Below are 21,617 nucleotides of genomic sequence, written 5' to 3' on the forward strand. Positions count from 1 at the left end.
TCATGCGACCAGACAACAATCTTTATTACATAGATATCAATATCAAGTCCGTATTAATTTGTCACATCAGCTGTAAAGGTAACCTTGCATTGTGATTTCAAATGATTTTTCATTACCTTTGATGTCATTTTATGAAGTTTTTAAGAGAATTTGCATTGAAAAGACCTGCAATACCAATTTAAAAGCTATAATAGTTGATCTCTTTTGCTTACCACTGCAAACAGTCGGATGTATACAAATGTGTTTGGCTGGGTCAATATTGAATATTAAATGTCTTATTTAAAGTCATCGCTTGGATTGACCATTAGCAGTGGGTGTGTAGGAAACAGAAAGTGTGCAACTACTTGCATAATAAGATGCTCTGTAATGTCACATCACCAATTTCAAATCTGCTTGTTTGCATAGTGCTTTGACTTACAAAAAGTGTTCAAAATACAAACAACATGGTTGACAAACCTCTACCCAGCTACACATTCATTTATCTATTTTCTGGCTGAAACATTTCATGCAAGGTCACCTTTAAGAATTGGATCAAACCTTAATTAATTAATTAACATAAATTTTAATACTACATTTTTATTTGTAAAGCTAACATCTTTTAGTTCACTTTGTTTTTTTTTCTGGTTGACTTTTTTCGGCCCCACTGGTCAGCTTGGAGCCTGCCAAAGACAATGCCATTTTGCGGCCCATTAATTTACATAAAATGCTTCATTGAATGTGTGATGGTATTCTCGGTTACACAGAATGTAATTTTGATTGCCTGTTGACTTACTTGGAGTTGGAGCTTCTTTTCCACATTTGAGTGTGCTCAGAGCAAAGCACTCAGCCATCCAAGACAACACCTCGCCACAGTATTTGATCTGGATACAAATCCAGATGAGATGCAGTGTACCTAGTGCATTACTCTCGGACAGGTAACATACATGACATATTTCAAGTCATGGAAATAAATACTATGATTGACAAGTGAAGATTACAGTGTCGTTTGGGCATACCTGTGCCTCCATGGATACAAGTCGTTTCTCTTGGTCCTTCACCCCACAGATTATCCTCAGCAAACTCTGGACCCTTGGTGGCAAATAAACAAAGTGAAAGGAGTGCTGCCACTCAGTCGATACATCATTTTTTTTGTTCTTTTTAAAGTAACATTTGTCCACGAAGACACGTTTCTGGTCAGCAATACAAATACATAACTAAAGTTGACCATCTTTATTAAGAAACAATGTATGTAATTACTTTGCTTTACTGCTAGATTAATATATCGCCCACACCCTACTTACAAGGTAAGAATCAAGTCAGGGTTAATCATTCAAATCCAGTACGATAGAAACCTGACTATAGGTTTAATGTAATTATAGTTACATTATCTGCAACAAGAAAATGACAATTACTTTGAAGATGTACTCTTAAGCCTCTCTTCACTACTCTCCCAGTGTTGGCGCTCAAGTTTGACCAGGTAGTTCTCTTTCTGTACAGTCTCCCACGTTATCAGTCTCTGGTCAAGCTCAGGTGGCAGTGCTCGCTCTAAAAATAAAAAAATAAAAACACTCCCCAAAAAAGCACAGGCTCGGTATCAGTGGCAAGCTAAATTCAGATTTCACAGATGATTGTTACCAAGATGTTCCTGCTTGGGCTCAGGCTGTTTGACATGGCTAAGGAGAAGTTGAGAGAGGTGATTGATGATAATGAAAGGTGGAGCCAGTGCTGGGCGGCTGTGATACTCCACAATCAGGTTGTACCTTTGGAACTTCCAGAAAATATCAGTGTTTCCCTGTACAACCTGGAATGTGTAACTACAGATCACAAAACAGAAAAATCATATATTAGCATAAACTATATCATGGGTCTATATTTGAGCTATTTTGGTTGTTCTAGAAGCCGCTGACAAACATCCACCCATATATTGCCATAATGTTTTTCATCTCCTGACCTAAACATGGCAATGAGTAAGTTGAGTAGAAGGACATTAGTCACAAGAAGAAAAATGACCAGAAGAAGGATCAGCAGCCAGTTGGCATAGATATTAGGACATGGTGGGCGTAAGCCTTTGATAATGTCCTCTGAGTCGTTGGTGCAGTTTATTTCAGGCATCCGAGCGGCTATATTATGAAAGAAACAAATGGACAGAATTGTACATTATTGAACTCAAACTGGCTTCATGATGAACATAAATGAGCTACTTGACAGTTTATGCCTCAAATGTTTAAATAGAATGAAGGAAATTATTCATCCTCGAGTTCTTTACCATCTATTTCCTCTAAAGGAATCTGGCCAAAAATGTGCAGGTATGGGCGATACAGGGCTCTGCGAAACACCCAGTCAATGCGCGGATCATTAGGGTGGAGTAGAGCTTGCGTAGCCACACCGTATGCAATGAGCCACACACTCAGGAAGAAGAGGAAGAAAAAGACATCTTTCATCTGTAAAGAAAACCATTGGTCTCCTTAGGATATGAAAATCTTTCAAGTCTTCTATTTGAATCTAGGTTCGTCAGTCACCGAGTTCAACACAAGCAATGTGGTGGGTCAATGTGAGAGCCAAATAAAGAGATTTTTAAAATGATCCTGGAGTTTCTATTCATGAAGAACTGTGCTGCATCACTTCAAATGTAGCAAACATCCAGGACATCCATATTTCTGCTAGTAGATTCTGTTATTAGGGTGAGCAGTAGTCTCACCCAACTAGTTTTGGGAGGCCGAAAATATAGACATGCGCTGGATCAGTAAGTTGCACGGCAAAAATATTTTCAGTCGCAATCATGGCATTTTATGTGTAATTGCCCAAATATTAGTTTGCTTTATAGAGCAGATGTGAGGCAACTCTCGCTTAGAATGTACTATTTATATCAGTGGTTCTTAACCTGGGTTCGATCGAACCGTAGTGGCTCGGTGAGTCAGTCGCAGGGGTTCGTTGAAGCCTCTGCCACAGAGGTCAAGACACATCGAATCATCATGTCTATACACGATAACATGCCCATTTTACCATCACTGGCTGTAGATCACGTGTCAAACCGATTCCGCCGAGGGTCGCAGTGGGTCCTGGTCTTTGTTCCAACCGATCAGGTGTCTTCTAAAATAAGTAGCACCTGACTTTAATTAACTGATTACACTTGCAAAAGGTATCCTCTTGTTGAGTTGGAATGAAAACCTGCACCCACTGTGGCCCTTTGATGACCGGTTTGACACCCCTGCTGTTGATGATCACATGACATTGCTTGGCCATTTAGTGCTGCAAGGAATTTATACATATTGAATTTGAAAAAGAATCACATTTTATTTTACACTAAAGTAGGGTTCGGTGAATACGTATATGAAACTGGTGGGGTTCCAGTTCCACTGATTTATACTAATCCAACTGAAAAAGACAAAACAACATAACAGGCTGTCGGTGGTCAGAGACTAAAAAATAAAAATAAAAATAAAAACATACCACACACTGGAGTATTAGTCACAGACCCATTCACAATTATGAAAAAGTGTGACTTATATTCTGGAAAATCCAGCACCTGAGATCCATGTTCAAATCAAATTTTTCATTCTGGAGGTTTCATGTTGAACACCCTCAAAAATAAAGCTACCCAACCAGATTGGCAAACAGGCTGCTATGTTAAATGTTTGCATTTGTGTATTTTTAATCACCATTCTCTCCACAATGATGATCTTTGGTCCCAACTGCTTATGAATGGCGAAGATGTGGATCAAGCGTAGTGTGAATACCATAAAGTCTATTGCTAGAACAGTCCTTCCTGCCTCATAGGTGTCACCAACCATCCTGCCATCCAAGCAAAATGTGTTATTTTTTTAATTTGCTTTTCATATACTTCTATGGCCTATAGGTACTCTATGTGGTCTGCATTCTGTATTTACCTGCATGAAACACCCACGACAAATAGAGAGATAGCAACCATGTCACACTTGTTCCAGTTATCCTCTACATAGAGCTTAAACTTCTTTAAGATGTTCATTTCTTCATCTGAAAAGAAGCTCTGAAACATAAATAAATTATTTTATTAAATTATTTATTTATTTAATTATTATTCCAATAATAGTGCACACATATACATATATACATATATAATTATGTTTTGGGGTTTAGCCCATTATGTTTTATCAAAAAGCATAGAATATATGCAACATGGGGGCCGAGTGGCCAAATGCTTAACGCATCGGCCTCACAGTTCGGGGGGTAAGGATTCGATTCCAGATTGGTCCTCACTGTTTGGAATTTGCATGTTCTCCCCAGGCTTGCATGGGTTTTCTCCGGGTACTCCAGTTTCTTCCCGCATCCCAAAAACATGCAGAGTAGGCTAGTTGAACACTAAGTTGCCCCTAGGTATGAGTGTGAGCGGGAATGGTTGTCCGTCTCATGCCCTGCGATTGACTGACCCCCAATACAGGCCAGTAGTTAGCTGGGATAGGCTCCAGCACCCTCTGCGACCCTTATGAGGATAAGCAATTCAGAAAATGAATGAATATGGAACAGGAACTATTAAGAATAGAAAAAAATCCATTCATAAAGTAGCATCGAATTCTCTAAACTTCACCTGACGGAGTTCTTCCAGCACCAATGTGAAAACCCAGAAGTAGAGCATTATCTCAGGAGCTCCAGGGCCAAGGGGAGGTGGTGGAAGAAAGTCCAGCAGCAGCACGTAGGTGAAGAGAAACAGGAAAGCAAAATACATGATGACGTTACCAAGGAACACAGTTACAGGAGCACTCCAAAATCGACGCCAGCGACGAAATAAGTATCGCCACCACACGGATAAGCAGCTCGGATCTGTTGGGGTGCCAGGAGAGGAGTCCCTTGAAAAAAAATGATGAGCAAAATTTAGATTTATGAAGGATCAGCCTTAAATCCGTTTATACCATTTCATCATCACCTTTCCCTATCATTCATTCATTCATTTTCTGAACCTCTTTATCCTCATTAGGGTTGCGAGGGGTGCTGGAGCCTATCCCAGCTGACTCCGGGCCAGAGGCGGGGGACACCCTGAATCGGTGGCAGGCCAATCGCAGGGCACAAGCAGACGGACAACGATGCACACTTACACCCATACCCAGGAGCAATTTAGAGTGTCCAATCAGCCTATAATGCATGTTTTTGGAATGTGGGAGGAAACCGGAGTACCCGGGGGAAACCCACGCAGGCCCGGGGAGGACATGCAAACTCCACACAAGTGGACCGACCTGGATTTGAACCCAGGACCCCAGAGGTGTGAGGCAGACATGCTAACCACTCATCCGCTGGGCCCCTCTGTCCCTATCCAAAAGTATTTAAAAAATGTATCAAATGAGAAGTGGCATGGCATACGAATGTGGAACATCTGTGCTATATAATCATGAAGTTTTATTTTTGAAGTTGAACGTGTGCATATTTCATAGATTTTGCAATTAGACATTCACCATTCCAAATTAATTCACTGTATGGTTGTTTGTCTATTACTGCCCTAACATAAATTCTGAGTTCTTACACAACAGCATCATAGAAAACTTACAAGGGGCCTTCTTCATCTGTTAACAGTAAGACCTTCTCCGTGTCCAAATTATCCAGTTCCAAAAATGGTTCTTCACTATTCCGTGTATCCAGCTCATCATCACTAAAGATCATACACAGTAATAACCTACAAAATACTTATTGCAGGAGAACAAAACTATCAAATAGAAATGATCTCACCAGAACTTTATAAGGTGAGTCCAAATCAGAGGTGGACAAAAGAAAGACACGACAAGCTTGGAGATGGCTGTGTCTGTTTTCATTGATCCCCACCAAATCTTTGTCAGAAGAGCCTGGAAAAAAAGACATTAGTGGATGATATTACTCGATATATAAACAAACTAAGGTTTTACATTCAATAGTCAAGGCTATGTGAATTATTCCACAGGGTGGCAGTGTATCCTTTATAAGAATATTTGCCTTGCAATCTGCTCCCACAGTCGGTGTGGAGAATTATCCTAGTTAAAATGCTAATTTACGCCATTAATCAAATTATACTACAGTACAAGGTTTGTGGACCAGTTCCCAATTCATAGGTCTGCTTATGCAATGTAATTACTTAATGAGCACCCGTTCCTTTGCCCCGGGCACCTTGTATCAGGTCAAAACATAAAATATTTATCAGATTCATGGTCCCACGTGTCAGTAAAAATATATATTTATATATTATCGTTGGAAGGGCAAGTTAATTTTTTCTCTCCAACCATCTATCCATTTTCTTTACCACTTCACATTTGTACTCATTAGGATGCTTTACCAATTGATTTTGTTGTGGTTTTGAGACTTGCACACGAGTACCATTGTGAAGAAAGTATGTACCGTATTTTCACGACTACAAGGCGCACTTAAAAGTCTTAAATTTTCTCCAAAATAGACAGGGCGCCTTATAATCCAGTGTGCTTTATATATGGAAAAAACAAAATAAAATGTGTCATTCATTGAGGGTACGCCTTATAATGCGGTGCGCCTTATAGTCGTGAAAATATGGTATTCATTTTCAAATTCATACATAAGGACAATTGAAAAACTTTACTAAACCTAACTGAAAGATTAATGGAGTGTGAAACTTCTCACAGAAAGCCTAAAAATGAATTGAAAATAAATACTTGAGTAAGCCATAGCAAACAGTTGAAAATACAAAGATGTACTTGATTTTATGCCCAGCCAAAGAAAATGTACGAAGTAGTTGTTACTAAGAAAAATCAATTCTGTTTTCATCTCAGCAAAGAATTACATGGAGAGATCGAGAGAGAAAGAACTAGAGGGGGAAAAAACCAGTCTAATTGAAGGGAAATTGTTCAGCTACCTGCACTCCATCGTGGGCAAAGAAGGACTTGGCATCAGCCTCCGTTGCCAGGTTGAGTACTGTAGATCTGCTCCAACATTGTGTTCTCCTTACTAACAATGCATAAGCCCTGTCTTCACAGTTGGAGTAGCACTCTCCAAAAACATCTATTCGCAAGATAACACAAGGAGTACATGACAAACACCCATTTTATTAGGTCAGAGGAGTAAATCCATCAGTGTCTTTGATTAGCTTTCTCACTTCTGATCCTACAGACAGCTTGATGCCCAATGACATACTCACCAAGGGCAAACTGTTCGTACTTGGCCTCTTTCATGCTACGGGCAGACTCAGCCTCAGATTCAAGTCTTGCCATCTCTTTCAGAATTTTGCATCCTGCCAATGCTGCTGCAACTGCCTCAGGGCCCTGAACAAATGAAAAAATCACAAGTATGAATCTAATTTTTTAATATCATCATACAGCTTGGTACGCTGATTTTCTTGTACATGTTTATCCATTAACTGGGTATTGTGCAATCAATTTGTGTGGTGTGAAATTCAAACTCACAATCTGGGTTCATTTTATGTGAATAATTGCGCAGATAGCTCACATGTACTCTAATCTAAGTTTGAATATTTCCTTCTTAAACTAGAGTTTAGCATTCACCATGATATGCTTTGCAAGTGGTTAAAACCTGATCTAACTTGCAATTCCAACTATAGCCAGATTGATACACAAGTAAAGCACATCATTAACAAAGTGAAAAGCATTGCAGCATTGCTGTAAAAGGTTAAAAAACAACAACTAAAAAAGCCATTGTTTATGTTATCATCCCTGTGTTACAAAAGTAGTGAAAACTACATTTCAACCACTTAAGTTTAAAGCTAACACTACCAGCCACATTCTGGGATCCCATAAAAAATGCTAGTGAAAAGTGGTACACAGTAGAGCTGTGCACAAATTGGTGGTGACTTGAATTGACATTCCAGTGGGCATGAAAAGCAATCATTGAATGCAACATTTCGAACTTGAATCAAAACAAAACAAATGTTGTATTGTGCCGTGCATGGGGAATTGCTCCGAAGCAATATGGAGTGCCTTTAAACATACAGGTGTTATTTGTTGGTTGGAACAATGCACAGGGGCGGATCAAGAAAAATATTTATGGAGTGGGGAGAGGCCAGCAGAAACTTTTTGAGGGGTGGCAAATATTTAATGATCGTATAATAAATTATGAATTCTGAATGATTGTAGACAGCAAATAATTTTTGTGAGTCCTAATGATGAAAAAAACTTCACTTACAAGACGCTATAAACAGCTATTTTGCACCGCCTGAATAGCTCATTTAAAAAAAAAAAAAGAAGACATCCTGGTATGGTTCCAAAAATATTTTTCCCCCCTTTCTTGTCTTTTTTCCTTTGTAAACTTCTCATCTCATCTCATGTACAAAAATAAACACTAACATATAGAATAAATATTATATTGTTTTGCTTATCATGCTTCACTGTTTAAAAGTTTGCTGGAGAATAGGTGCATGAAATATGAAAATGAAATATCATACACGCACAACTTGATATTAATCATTTCTATTTTAGGTCATATTTTACTTGAACATATGTACTCAGAATACTTAGTCGTTCACGAAGGGGGGAAATTGAGTCATGTCCTTTAAATCATCCAGTGTAGAATGTTATATTTATGTAACATATGCATATTGGAAAGTTGTGTTGCATGGGCTCACATTTGCACATGTAAGAGATGCATTATTTGCATAATTTCAAGGTAATTACAATATATTAAAGCTTATAACTTGCGAGATACTATAAACATTCTGAATTGTGCCATTATGTCGATGATGTGACCATAAGGTGGCCAAAATATTCACACTTTGAATTAAATTACCATACATTCAGGTAATGTGAGAAATATATGCAGGAAAGGGGCAGACGGGGGTGACAATTGAAAGGATTGCATTCCGGTAATTGGTTTGCTGAGTCCAGGGAAGGGGTAATAACACAACCAAAGCGTACCTTAAAAGATGCAGAAAACAAAGTTGTTCTATTATTAATTGGTGTCATTTGAATTATCCATAAATCTATATTCAGATGTCTGAGAATGTTTCCCATCAACATCAATTCTGAAGCATGACCTTCTTGCCAGAGGTATAAAAGCTTAAAGTCCTTGATAAAGATGATGTTTCAATAGCAGGGCCATTTTCTTATGGTGGGTTTTTGGTGCACTTGTACAATGCTAAACCACACACAAACAAACTGTATGTGCCAAAACACTTTCTTGACATAATTAATATTCACTTTTTACTGTTGTTCTTTGCTGGACACATGTTTGCAGAACCACATGATGGAAATTAATTGACAAGACATACCATGGCCCAAAAGTAGTTAGCCATCTGCTGTCGATTCTGAAGGACAGCCCAGAGGAAAAGGTCCCTCCAAGGATGTTGGCAACGTTCTTCCATTTCGGCTAGGTTCTTCTGGCTGTGGAACAGTCGGCCTTTTGCTGGCTTCTCCTGGATTGCAAAGACAACCCAGTTTTATAATGATTGCAGCAAAAATACAACACTAGTATTTAACGTCCCCTACCCTATCACCCTTCAAAATACCGTTTTTTTCTGTGTACACATGGTATCTGAGGCAAGAGCATAACATGCAGTAATATTATCTTAGTAATTTGTATATTATGTCTTTCAAAGAGATGTTTTACTAATTATCATTTTTCCACTGTGTTGTATCATTTTTTTAGTGATAATCCCAAAAGGTCATGTAAAATGGAGGTCAACATTAATAACTATTTGATTGTGCTAAATAACAAGAATGTTGTTAACAAGCCTGAAAAATTTGAAAACAATCCTAAATATACAAAATAAGGCTTCAAAATTGATTTGATGTTTTATTTATTACTTTATATTTACTTTATTACTATTTTAATCAAATTTAATTTATTACCTTTACTTTATTTATTTATTGATTTTCTCTTGCGTTTTTAACATCAACCTGCACAAGGGACTAGATGGAAGACGAGACGGAAATTAGCCTTTGGGTATAATGCATATTTACAAAAAAATCAAACATAAACGTAAACTTGGGTAAATAAGACTGTACCATTAAGTGTAGATCATTGTAGGTGTGCCCTCGCTAAAGTACCATCTGTCCATAAAGTACCCCTACATGTTGTTACATTGAAAAATGTATGTGATTTGACTTGGAGGTTTTCTGTCTTTATTCCAGCGGTGTCCAAAATATACCATAAAGGAATATCCACAGTGGGTGCAAGATTTAATTCCAACCAAACGAGACGACACCTTTTCACCACTCTGGGAGGTGATAAATCTAATCAATTGGTCGCAGGCAGGTGCTGCTTGTTTTAGCAGAAACGTCATTGGCTAAACTGTCCGTAAAAGAATCGTTGAAAAAAAACAGGACTCACAACAGCCTTTGAGTTTCAGTTTGGAAAGTCCTGGTTTATGCCAGTGAGGTTTTGAGAGCACGTATTCGATCAAAACCTTGCTGTCGGCCACCTTTTCAGATAGCCTCACTCCCACCTCCAGGCCAAAAGGCACTTGATGAGAAGATGTTATTAAAGTTTTCTCTACCAGTAAACTCATGTCCACCCTGTAGCCAATTTCAACGTTATCTCTAAAGGATAAAATGGAATCAGATCTTTTGGATACCTCTAAAACTAATGCCTGATATCAAGTGGGCCCTTGTTGGAATTGTAGCCAACTGTAACAGATGTACTGTCGGCCCCTACTGCACGATTTACCACTTCCCTGAGGCACTGACTCTATGGTGGCACCGCATTAGGGGCTCGTGACTTGCCATCTGCTTTGCCTTGCTTCATTACACAAATGCATTAATTAATATCGCACAAAACACATAAAAACCCCTTGTGGCCCGGCGGATGAGTGCTTTGCGCGTCGGCCTCACAGTTCTGGGGTTCTGGGTTCAAATCCAGGTTGGTCCTCTTGTCTGGGTGGAGTTTGCATGTTCTCCCTCGGCCTGTGTGGGTTTTCTGTGGGTACCCTGGTTTCCTTCCAAATTCCAAAAAGCTGCATGGTAGGCGGATTGGACACTCTAAATCACGTGTCAAAGTGGTGGCCCGGGGGCCATATCTGGCCCGCCGCATCATTTTGTGTGGCCCGGGAAAGTAAATCATGAGTGCCGACTTTCTGTTTTAGGATCAAATTAAAATGAAGAGTATAGAATCTATATAGGAAATGTAATATACATCTACACTATAGATGTATATTACATTTCCTGATTTCCCCCCTTTTAAATCAATAATTGTAATTTTTTAATCATTTTTTTCTGTGTTTTTAGTGCAAAAATCATTTTGTAAAATCTAAAAATATATTAAAAAAGCTAAAATAAACATTGTTTTAGATCTATAAAAAAACTGAATATTTAGGGCTTTTAATCCTTTTTTATCAATTTATTAAAAAAAATCTAAATATATCTAAAATGGTCTGGCCCACGTGAAATCAAGTTGACGTTAAAGCGGGCCGCGAACCAACCCGAGTCTGACACCCCTGCTCTAAATTGTCCCTATGCATGAGTGTGTGGGTGAATGGTTGTCCGCCTCCTCGTGGCCTGAGATCGGCGGGCCACCGATTCAGGATGTCCCCCACCTCTGGCATGAAGTCAGCTGGGATAGACTCCAGCACCCCCACAACCCTAGTGAGGATAAAGTGGTTCAGAAAATGAATGAATGAATGAATGTAACACATCTACTGTCGGCCCCTGCTGCACGATTCACCACTTCTCTGAGGGACTGACTCCATGGTGGCACCGCGTTAGGGCCTCCCGACTTGCCATCTGCTTTGTATTGGTTCATTAAACAAATGTATTCATTAATATTGCTCAAAACACATAAAAACGCAATGATGAGGATTTTTTTTACACTAGGTGTTTTGATTTGTAGGTATAGCTTTGTAGAAACTTCAATCAGGCATTTTCAATTGTACCAAATAGCCACAGATGGTGGCAAGTCATTGTATAATAGGAGGGGCGGGCCAGAAGTGCAGGCATTTTTTACTCTGTTCAGGCCCACCCAAAAAAATCCTACTGGGTGAGGAAATCAAAAAGGGTTTATTGCTATAATTCTGCACTGTTCTCCCCCTGTGCACGTTTTCAGCATTAATCTTCCAACATACAGCACGTTATGTGTTTAGAAAAAAATAATGAAATTGACATTACAGGATCTTTAAGACAAAAATAGATCACTCACTGCGGGAATCTTTTGGTAAAAGCCTTTGCAGGAGTCATGAAGAAAGTCTTTGAGAACTTTAGCGACCTCATAAAGAGTGAAACGGGGCTTCCGCTCTTCCTGCTCGGACGTGTGCTGCCCAGGAGGCCCAGATGCCCTTGCAGTACCAAGCAGGCGCTGCTTTTCCTCGTATTTTTTTAGAAGGAGGTTATGCAAGAGGCTCTTCTCTGAAACGGACCAGTAAAGCTCTTGTAGACGTCCATAGGTGAGGAACTCGCCCAGGTTAACGCCATTGTCGACAAATAGGCGTACAAAGTCTGGTTTGTCATTGACAAGTGCGTCCATCATCATCTCTTCTAGGTCGCACGCCTGTACAGACCATGTTTGAAGTGTAGTGATGAAGGTTTATAGAATATTGGTGGGAGATAATAGGAAAAATGAACATAGCAGCTTAAAGAAGTCATATATACTACAAGTACTATATAGACAACACTCATTTTTTTCCAAGTCAATCAGCTCCAGCACCCATGAATGACCCTGAACAGGGGGGGGCTGGAAAAAAATGGGTGGCTAAATAACTTTGTATTGCTCACCTTCCATTCAACATCTCCGTTGAAGATTTCACTCTTGGCAATGTCCACTCGGTTCCAGGCAACAGCTAGCTTCAATTCATCAAGAAAATCCTGGGCTTGCTGACTTTGGCTCTTACAAGCTGGTAAACACACACACACAAAATGTCAATAGTGGTATAACCTATGAATCTTTCTTTTTAATGATCACCTTTCCAACAGAAAGATCATTCATTACCTTTGACAAGAGCTTTGAGGATGACAGTGTCCAGCTCAGAGCTCTCAGTTTCAGGGTCATGGACAGTGAGTAGATGTCCATGATCCAGTATTTTCTGGATCTGATTGGTGAAACACAGAAACATATGCAGCATACGTATTGAAACATTATGAGTAGACAATTTCAGTTTGATGAACCCGTCCCCAAAAATGAAATGTAATATTTTTCTGTCTCTCTCAATTTCTTTTTATTAACTGGGGCATCACGTACAAATTTAGATAAAGCGAATCCCATTTTAGCAGCACTCTTTCCCATGCGTCCTATTTTAGAGGCAATGTTCAAGCCTCTTGACATTCATAACTGTATGCCCGCCTCCATGCTCAACACATAACCCTCACCAGTTTGACCCAGTTTGTTATATCCGTGCTGTGGTAGGCGTTTGGAAAGGTGTCCAGCAACTGCTCATGAACGCTGTCTGTATCCCAGCAGCCCCTATTCATGAGAGTGACGAGGATGTCAGCCACTCCTCCTGAGCCTGCTAGAATAAGCCATGGTGTTGCATTGCCAATGCCTTTACACATCCGCTGCAGGAAATGATAACATGTTCATGCACAACAACTTTGTGAACTTGTAATTCAGCCCACCTCTCCCAAAAAGTGTGTACACATATTATGAATGGTTCATGACTCTCATCTAAATATTTACTTTCAATTAATTCTGGCAAAATAAATATCATCAAAAGAGTGGATTAGCCACCTGCTGCATTCATCTTCATTAGATGGCCTGACTAAAATCTACTTCAAAGCCTAATTTTCAGATTCTTTGTTTTATCAGACCAACCTTCAATATCCGAGGTTCGCCATGCACCAATAGGCATAGAACAGGTATCTCAAAACTTCCTGCACCTTTGAAACAAGAGTCACACAATTATTCATGAATATCTTCAGAATGAACTGTGTCAAAATCTTCTTAAGATATAATGTTCCCATAGGGCAGACATCTGCAGTGCCTTTATCAATATAAATAAGATATTGCAGTTGTGTATTTGTTTGGCAATGTTACTCCTCTCATGAGTTTACCCCCATAGCCTGTACGCTGAAGAGAGATGTGTTTGAGCAGCTTCACTCTTATTTCACTTGTGGCTCCGGGTCTGTTTGGATCTTCTTCCACAAGTACAAAGTGAGAGTGGTGGCTGTCCAGGGAATAGACTGACCCATGCGGCAGGTCCTGTGGCTTGTACACTGCTGGCACACCCAACTTTAGGAGATGAAATCAAAACAGTATGATAGGATTTCAACATTCACTCAGAGATTTTTTTCCAGTTTTTTTTCTTTTTCTAAGCAGTATATATGTTGTATGTGAGAAACCTTGGTGCCAAGTAGTGCCTCTCGGTTGTGGATCATGTTCCATGGGGCAATGCCAATGGCCACCACCCGAACTTTTGCAGACGTGCTAGCCAAGGAGTGATCGCGTACAGCCTGACCCAAGTGCTTAGTGATGCCAAATCGAAGGCCATTAGTCAAAATCCATGCTCCTGGATCACAGAAAGATTCAGATCATTTTTGGACTTTAAACCACCACTTTACGGATATTTTTTGTACAGACTAATGAGCTGCATTTCTTTTGGTGTATCAAGCCAGTAAAACAATCAGAAGAACTGTGTCTGATATTCCAGTGTGGCTTATAAATCAACGAATTCAGTTTCCCTTTAAAATTGAGTGGGTACGGCTTATGCTCAGGGGCGCCTTGTAGTCATATTTTTTAAAATATTTTAATTTAGTCATTTGTTTCTTTTAATATAATTTATGTAACTAATTAAACACAGCTTGAACATGATGAAAAAAGTTCTGAATTAACAAAAACTGCACATCCTCTGACAGTCGCCTGCTCTCTTTAAACTCAAACAAGATTTGTCACAGTTATTTTCAAATAGCGCTGTGACTTTGAGAATGAAGTTCGACTTTGTGTCTAGCCATCCGTGGCTGTGAGGTAGCCTTTAGAATGCATGAAGACAAAGAGTGTACGTCGACTGCGCTTGGAGTCGGAAAGAATGGCAACATTTATAATGATTCGGCAAGTTTGAAAGTTCTGGAAGAAAAAAACTGTGCTCATCACTAATCAGTCTGACTCATCAGACCACGGTAAAATATACATAGCCTATAAACACATACTCATGCACCCCCCATCACACACACACTCAACACAATTATTTGTTACATTTATCCTTGTCAGGGTTGCGGGGTGCTGGAGCCTATAATGAACCACTAAACTACCAGTAACTCCCATTATTTAAATAGAGAAACAAAAAATACAGCTATTCCTGTTTTATCCTTTTTTGCTTCCTCCTCCTCTTTGAATACATACTGATTTTTTTCAGACGTACAATTAGTCACAGGTTTGATAATCATATTTTGTGCACTGAGTTCATTTGTCTATATATACTCTTCCCAGATGCACAACATTAATTGGAACACATACACGATATATATTTTCGTAATTACAAATTTGTTTGCACCCGTATTTGATCTCATTAGGTACAGGCGTTCTCTATTTTATTGATATGAGAGAAGCTGGAAAATCACTCATGACCAGATTAAATGTGATTAAGTCATTAATTATCTGCAATTTGGTGCCTCTACTGACTTGAGACTTTTTTAGAAGCGTCTCATACCTGTGCTTTGTGCAGCTTTCACAAGACCTTTTCTGAGGATGTCTCTGAGCCAAGGCTTCATCTGAACCAGCTCATCTCCTCCCACAAGTGCAACTACCAGATGTGGAGGAGCTAGTCCCCACTTCTCTGTCAGCATCTGGAAGATGTGCGCTGGGTCGGTATTGCTCTGCACCCTCATGAACTGGAATACAAGCAAAGAGTAAAAATAAAGAACACAGGGAATTGCCCAACTGTTGATTATGTTGGCTACCTTTCCTTTAGTCTTGGAGGTCCCAATGAAGTCAATCTCCCCAACTCTTCCAGCTGGCCAATAAATTCTGCTTCTCTTCTGATCATCATTAACATTCTGCAGAGTGTGATCATCTATGGAACAGCAGGAACACTCCTGGAGGACACTGAATGCGAAAGGCCAAAAGTTTGCCACTCAAACTCTAAAGAAATGACCATTGTTAGGAGATAATTTAAATTGTTGCATTATTTTAATCGCTACAATACCACTGAAATGGCACATAATTTAAAGGTGATATCAAGATTCCTTGGTCTTGCCAATGACTTGAGCAGTATTATGTCAAATAAGGTTTATTTATGAAGCCCTCAATTGTAGGGATCAACATTCATTCCTAAGCTAAACCACATTCAGGCATGGCAAACTCAAAGAAACCCAATTTGGGGATGACACCATAAGAAGGGAATAAAGATGGGGATGATTTAGCACTTTTTGATTGGAGTATTTCCAAGTTATGAGTGTATTTATCTATTACCCAGATATTGTGGCTTGGAATTTAATAATGGCCTTAATTGGTATTATCCATCCACAAGTTTTCTCTCCTACTTGTCCCCATCATAAGAAATTATTAATGAATCGCAAGATGAGAAGACACACCGGTGCTCCGCTGACCATTCCAGCAAGCTCCCACATCGCTGGCATTTTGCCTGCGGCTGTAGCCCCTATAAACAAGCAAACGTGACATGATTACATGACCCTCCATAGCCAAATATGACTCATTCATCACCCCTTCACATATGTTCTTAGAGGCATTTGTGGTCAATGCAAAACTAGGAAAATTTTCATACTCGCTTCATATGCAAAGCAGCTCTTATGTTTAAACCTGAAATTCACCACCACACCTGACGGTTGGAAGTCAAAAGTGTTTAAATCCAATCCCTCTGATGAATTTAAAAAATAGTGTTCAGCTATGTAATAAAAGTTACCTTTCGCTTCCAATTAACAGTGCTCTCTCCGTAGTTCTCATTGTCTCATTTAAGCGAAATGAATATTAAGATCCATTTGGCTAAGTCTTATTTACATTTCTTGTGAAAATGATTTGAAAAACACCCTGGGGTTCTAGAATTAATTAGTGAGTAGAAATTAGCTCATGGGTACATAAAGGGGTATGAGTAAATTTGGTTTTGTTACTTGCTCAAAGGTACAGAAGCTTGCAGTCGTGACAAGGCGTTTGAGTTGGGGAAAAAGACCATTGAACAAGCAAATGATATGATTTGCATGCTACCATAGGGGACTAAGCACATTAGCTCTGTGAAACATGCATAGGAAACCTGTCTTGCACAGCATTTTAATTACAAAAGGGCATTCCTCAACATTTTATCCTAACAAGTCACTCAATAATGTGTAATGTGTCAATGACTACAATATCATGACCAATCCCTCAATATAATGTGAAATGTACACATTTTATCCAACATTCTACATTTATATGAACAGCCCAATTCAGTTTTGTGTGGGTGACATTCACAAAGTTATTATTTGCTACTTTATCCATTCTTGTGGTTTTGATTGGCAATCCATGTGGAAATTAGTCACACTAGATTTTCTATCTACAATTGCTGGCAAATTAACTGATGTGAAGTACGTGAGACTTTATGTGAATTTTTTTCAGATAATAAAACAAGAGACCCAAAAGAGCTGTACTTGCCAGAAGATTGTCTTGTCTGCCGAGCATCTCTTTATAATCCTTTTCTGCTCACGGAGACCTGAAAAGTCCTCGAAGCTTACCACACAAAGCTTGAGTGAGACTCCTGGAAGTATTACGAATTCATTGCTGCTATGAACAACAACACAATTCATTTGCATACTGCTCAGCCAATTACAAGACTTGAGGACACGGACACAACCAAATCTCCATGAAATTACTATATCAGATGCATTCACAGGCCTTCTATTGCAGCAATCTTAAGCTAACTCATGGCATTGCTGCCTTCATTTTTGTTTTCAGAGAGTGAAAACCATACCACTTAATGGGTTATGATCAGGTGAATTTTCTCGTTTTACAAGACTAGACAAAAATAATATAAAATCAGATTCTTAAACGGTGCAATAATAGTTCAGGAGCTGTATATGTAGTTATTTCCAGATGACCACCAGAGGTATACTTTGCTATACTATATACTGTAATGCCCTTTTTCCAAAGCATGTAAATAACAACAACAACAAAAGAAAGGAAAAACAAACTAAAATGTTGAGACAGCTCTTTTTAAAATAATGAGCTGGCCAGTTATTCTTGGATGAACTCATCTGAATTTGTATTCCTTAATATACATTTTAATTTTAACAAAAGCCCAAGGTCATTACTTGAGACGTTACAATGGTGTCACTTTGCATGATTTTGCGCACACGAAAGCAGAGACTCCAGTTAACCTTTTTTGAACTGAGTTAACAACCAGGAAGGGAAATAATTGAATTAGATATTGAAAAAAATCTTAAGTAACAAAAGCCAAGAAAGGTAGAGCCTCAATGCTTAACAAATTCAATTTAGAGTGTCCAACCAGCCTACCATGCATGTTTTTGGGCTGTGGGAGGAAACCGGAGTACCTGGAGAGTCTGGACAAGTCTGGAGAGACTCTACACAGGAAGGTCAGAACCCATCGGGGATGGAACCATCGATCTCAGAACTGTGAGGCGGACGTGCAAACCACTTTTCCAAAGAACAAATGACAAAATGCGGTGCTGTGATTGTAATGAATTATTCAGATCGTTTGTTTGTTGCAGTTACACTTTCTGAAAAAAAAAAGGTTTCTTTATCTGCACATTTATGTTTTGAAGCACCTGCAGCGGCCAAGAGTTCAAACAGTGGGATGCCTGAGTAAAAATAGTCTTTTAAAATATGTGTGGCTTTGATCAACAGTCTATAATATGCAATCTCTTCCATAGAAGGTAATGGGAAACTGATTATATTCTGTGCTTCATTTATGACCCTCTGCATGGTTTTCTCAACAGCTACTCATCTCTTCACATACCAAACATTATTGCAGCCCAGTACATCAGGATGCTCTTAATGGTTGTAAGAATCATGTAAATAAGAAAAATAATTTATCATACATTTGCTCTGCAACAAAGACAAGCTTTGCAATGAAGAGCACTTTGCTTCCCATAACAAAGATTAGATTTACTTCATTGAGGAAATTAGTAAAATATGCTTTGCTTAAATGATTATTGAGAATAGCATGCATGGTGGAGACATGGTTAGAAAGCTCAAGTTCATCACAATCTTCCATAGCAACGGCCTGAGGAATTTAAAAACATGTCTTATGTCTTAGCCAATTGAGAAGCCAAAACGTTTTGTGTGCCTTGTTGCTGCACAATACACATGTATTGTAAATTCACCTCACATACAAATAATTGACGACCAAACACAAAAAATTCAAACCTCCAAGCTGCTTATGCTCACCCCTCCTTTTAGTGTTTTGGACGCCATTTAAAAGGGGGCATTCTAAGAATAAAGGAGTCAGAACTGTGTCTTCTCTCTTATTTTGCATGTTTACAGGGATGTCTAAATGGTGAACCTGACAATGGTGTAGTGGCAAAACAGAGCAACAGTTTCTTGCAGACATCTTTCTATTAGGAATCCCCAGGAAGTTTAGTTGATGCTGTGCCTTCTTTACAGCAGCTTTAGCGTTGTGTCAGCCAATCAGAGATGATGGTTCCCAGAAATTTGTGCACCCACTCTACACAGTTCCTGTTAATGGAAAAGGACGAGGGTTTGGATCTACTTTTCCTAAAATCTATTACGAGCTCTTTGGTTTTGTTTGTGATGAGTCTCAGGGTGTTGAACTCTGGACTTGTCTTTGTATGCAAACTCTTCTCCCCCTGGAAATAAGATCCACTAGGGTGATGTATTGTATGTAATCCTACATCTCCTCTGATGGCTGAAGCAGTTACATTCAAAATAAATTTGAAATGTCCAGTTCTGCAAAGCATACCGACACCTTGATCCTCCTCGTCAGCTGTGCCAGGCTTTTTCCACTACACGGAATGTCTGAAATGTTAACTGTGTGTATGGATTGTTCCATATGGAGTAACCCGTCAGACCAAGTGAGTTCTGGAAACATAAGACAAATATTTCTTTTAATTGAAGACATGGCCAAAATGCTGAAAACAATGCACAATAGATGCACAAAATAGACAAAAAAAGTGAAAACAAAACATAGATCTCTAATATTAAAATGTTAGGGCATCAAATATTCAAAATCTTTGCTGTGTAAACTTTTACCACGATATTAAAAAATAAGAAATGGTAAAGGCCAACCAACACCCACTTTGACACAAGCACACTTCCAAATGTTTGGTTTTCCGCTCAAAAGAATCCAAAAGGCCATTTTGCCAGATAGCTGGACAAAGACCACAAAGAAGTGTGTACTATCTATTTCACCTGCAAATAAGCATTTATATTTGCTCACTCCACAGGAACCTCGTTTGACCTTGGTCCCTTTCACATCCAAAGTCCCCATTTTAAACAATATGTGCCCAAACCCATCACATTCTTTACTTTACTTTTTTGTTGTTCTTAATTGTTACGTCATTGTCCCAGTGGTAAAGAAATGGAACACACTTTGCAGTGGAGATATTTCACTTGTAATGATGGCTGACATTAAATTATAATAAATGTCTGGATTAACTGTACACAAATGTAATTTGTTTGATGCAGAATCAGTTTCACAGCAGTCCCAAAGGTTTACAGGGTCCTACTCACCACCTTAATTAAATCCTGTTAAATGCTGTTTGTACGATATTCTGCAACCTGTGCTGTTTATCACAAGCAGTTAATGCCTTTCTCAATACTTTAGATGATTGGAAATTAACATTTATTGCAAAACCAAAATTTTATGCGTTTTGTGAACATTTTTCCTGAAAAATAACTCAAATGAATATTATTAATACAAAAGCTGGATAAACATTTATGATAAGACATTATTGTCAATGCTGGGGTCAAATTTTTATTGTAGTGCTACAGATAGTTATTCTTAGGATTTGTTTTATCGAACCTAAAAGAACCCTGCGGATGTGAGCTCCGTCAAAGAAAACAATATGGGGTTTGCAGCAAACAAACTATATTCTTTTGCACAGTCTGGACACATATCTGAACAGTAATATTGTGCGAGTCAAGCCAGAGTGTTTTTTTCTTCAAATCCGAGTCAAGTTGCAAGCCATTAAATTTGCGGCATCCCTATGACTTGTTCATGATTGAATTGCTTTTTTTTCATCATTTTTCATAAACACAATGGTGGCAGTGGAATTAATGATGCCAGTAAATACGACACAACTGCGAGTGCTTTGATATAAATGTCATACAAAATAGGTTCATTAGTCTTTCTCTTAGGATCACGCCCGCGTATTTCCTTCCCTTGATCTTTGCAGAAAAGATGAGATAAATCCCTCCAAAAATGGAACAGGAGTGCAGGAGTGACAAAATTCATTCAGGGGGAAAAGGGTTACAAAAATATTGCAACCTTTTATCACCTGAGTGAGAGAGAAAAGCCTAGTCAATGTAGAGCTAAGAGGCTTGTTTTGAAAGCAGAACTTTAAATCAGAGTGTTGAGGTACTGTGTGCCATTTCTTGTGAGGCACTGATATTTGTGCTTTACCAAAATGTTGTATTTGGTTCAGAAAAAAAGATGTATTATGATTCTACAACAGTTTTTGACCAAAACAAAGTATTTGATAATTATAAACACGAAAAATGAGAAGGACTCTCAACTTGCGCTGTAATACTCTAAATTAGGGGAGCGCAATTTTTTTTGCTCTAAAATCTACTTTTCAATGACCCAACCTCCTGCAATTTATCTTATTTCCGGGGCCCACCAACGAAGCTTAGCAGTTATGTATGTTGATATACCTCACATCGCTGCATAAGCCAATTTA

The 21,617-nt window shown here is 38.8% G+C and overlaps 2 protein-coding genes across 2 annotated transcripts in view; both read right to left on the bottom strand.

The window, feature by feature from the left end:
* On the bottom strand, positions 1 to 19,768 carry trpm5 (transient receptor potential cation channel, subfamily M, member 5). The gene is made up of 29 exons (XM_077626641.1): positions 19,679 to 19,768; positions 19,488 to 19,565; positions 18,798 to 18,982; positions 17,391 to 17,523; positions 16,344 to 16,408; positions 15,711 to 15,855; positions 15,461 to 15,641; positions 14,157 to 14,323; positions 13,869 to 14,046; positions 13,630 to 13,694; positions 13,188 to 13,373; positions 12,811 to 12,910; positions 12,597 to 12,715; positions 12,025 to 12,372; positions 9,164 to 9,307; positions 7,082 to 7,205; positions 6,800 to 6,945; positions 5,674 to 5,786; positions 5,495 to 5,596; positions 4,544 to 4,802; positions 3,867 to 3,985; positions 3,639 to 3,771; positions 2,246 to 2,420; positions 1,931 to 2,099; positions 1,615 to 1,793; positions 1,392 to 1,524; positions 996 to 1,068; positions 773 to 860; positions 1 to 659 (listed from the first exon to the last, which is right to left on the bottom strand). Exons 1-29 carry the CDS (start codon positions 19,766 to 19,768, stop codon positions 604 to 606), a joined length of 4,053 nt encoding a protein of 1,350 aa, XP_077482767.1. The 3' UTR covers positions 1 to 603.
* kcnq1.1 (potassium voltage-gated channel, KQT-like subfamily, member 1.1) overlaps positions 19,491 to 21,617 on the bottom strand; it is a 25,704-nt gene continuing 23,577 nt past the window's right edge. Inside the window, exon 17 of the mRNA XM_077594749.1 lies at positions 19,491 to 19,797. Coding sequence (XP_077450875.1) covers positions 19,782 to 19,797 — 16 coding nt within the window. The 3' untranslated portion in view covers positions 19,491 to 19,781. The remainder of the gene's footprint in view (positions 19,798 to 21,617) is intronic.

Source organism: Stigmatopora argus, chromosome 2 (genome assembly GCF_051989625.1).
Source record: "Stigmatopora argus isolate UIUO_Sarg chromosome 2, RoL_Sarg_1.0, whole genome shotgun sequence".
Lineage (NCBI taxonomy): Eukaryota > Metazoa > Chordata > Actinopteri > Syngnathiformes > Syngnathidae > Stigmatopora > Stigmatopora argus.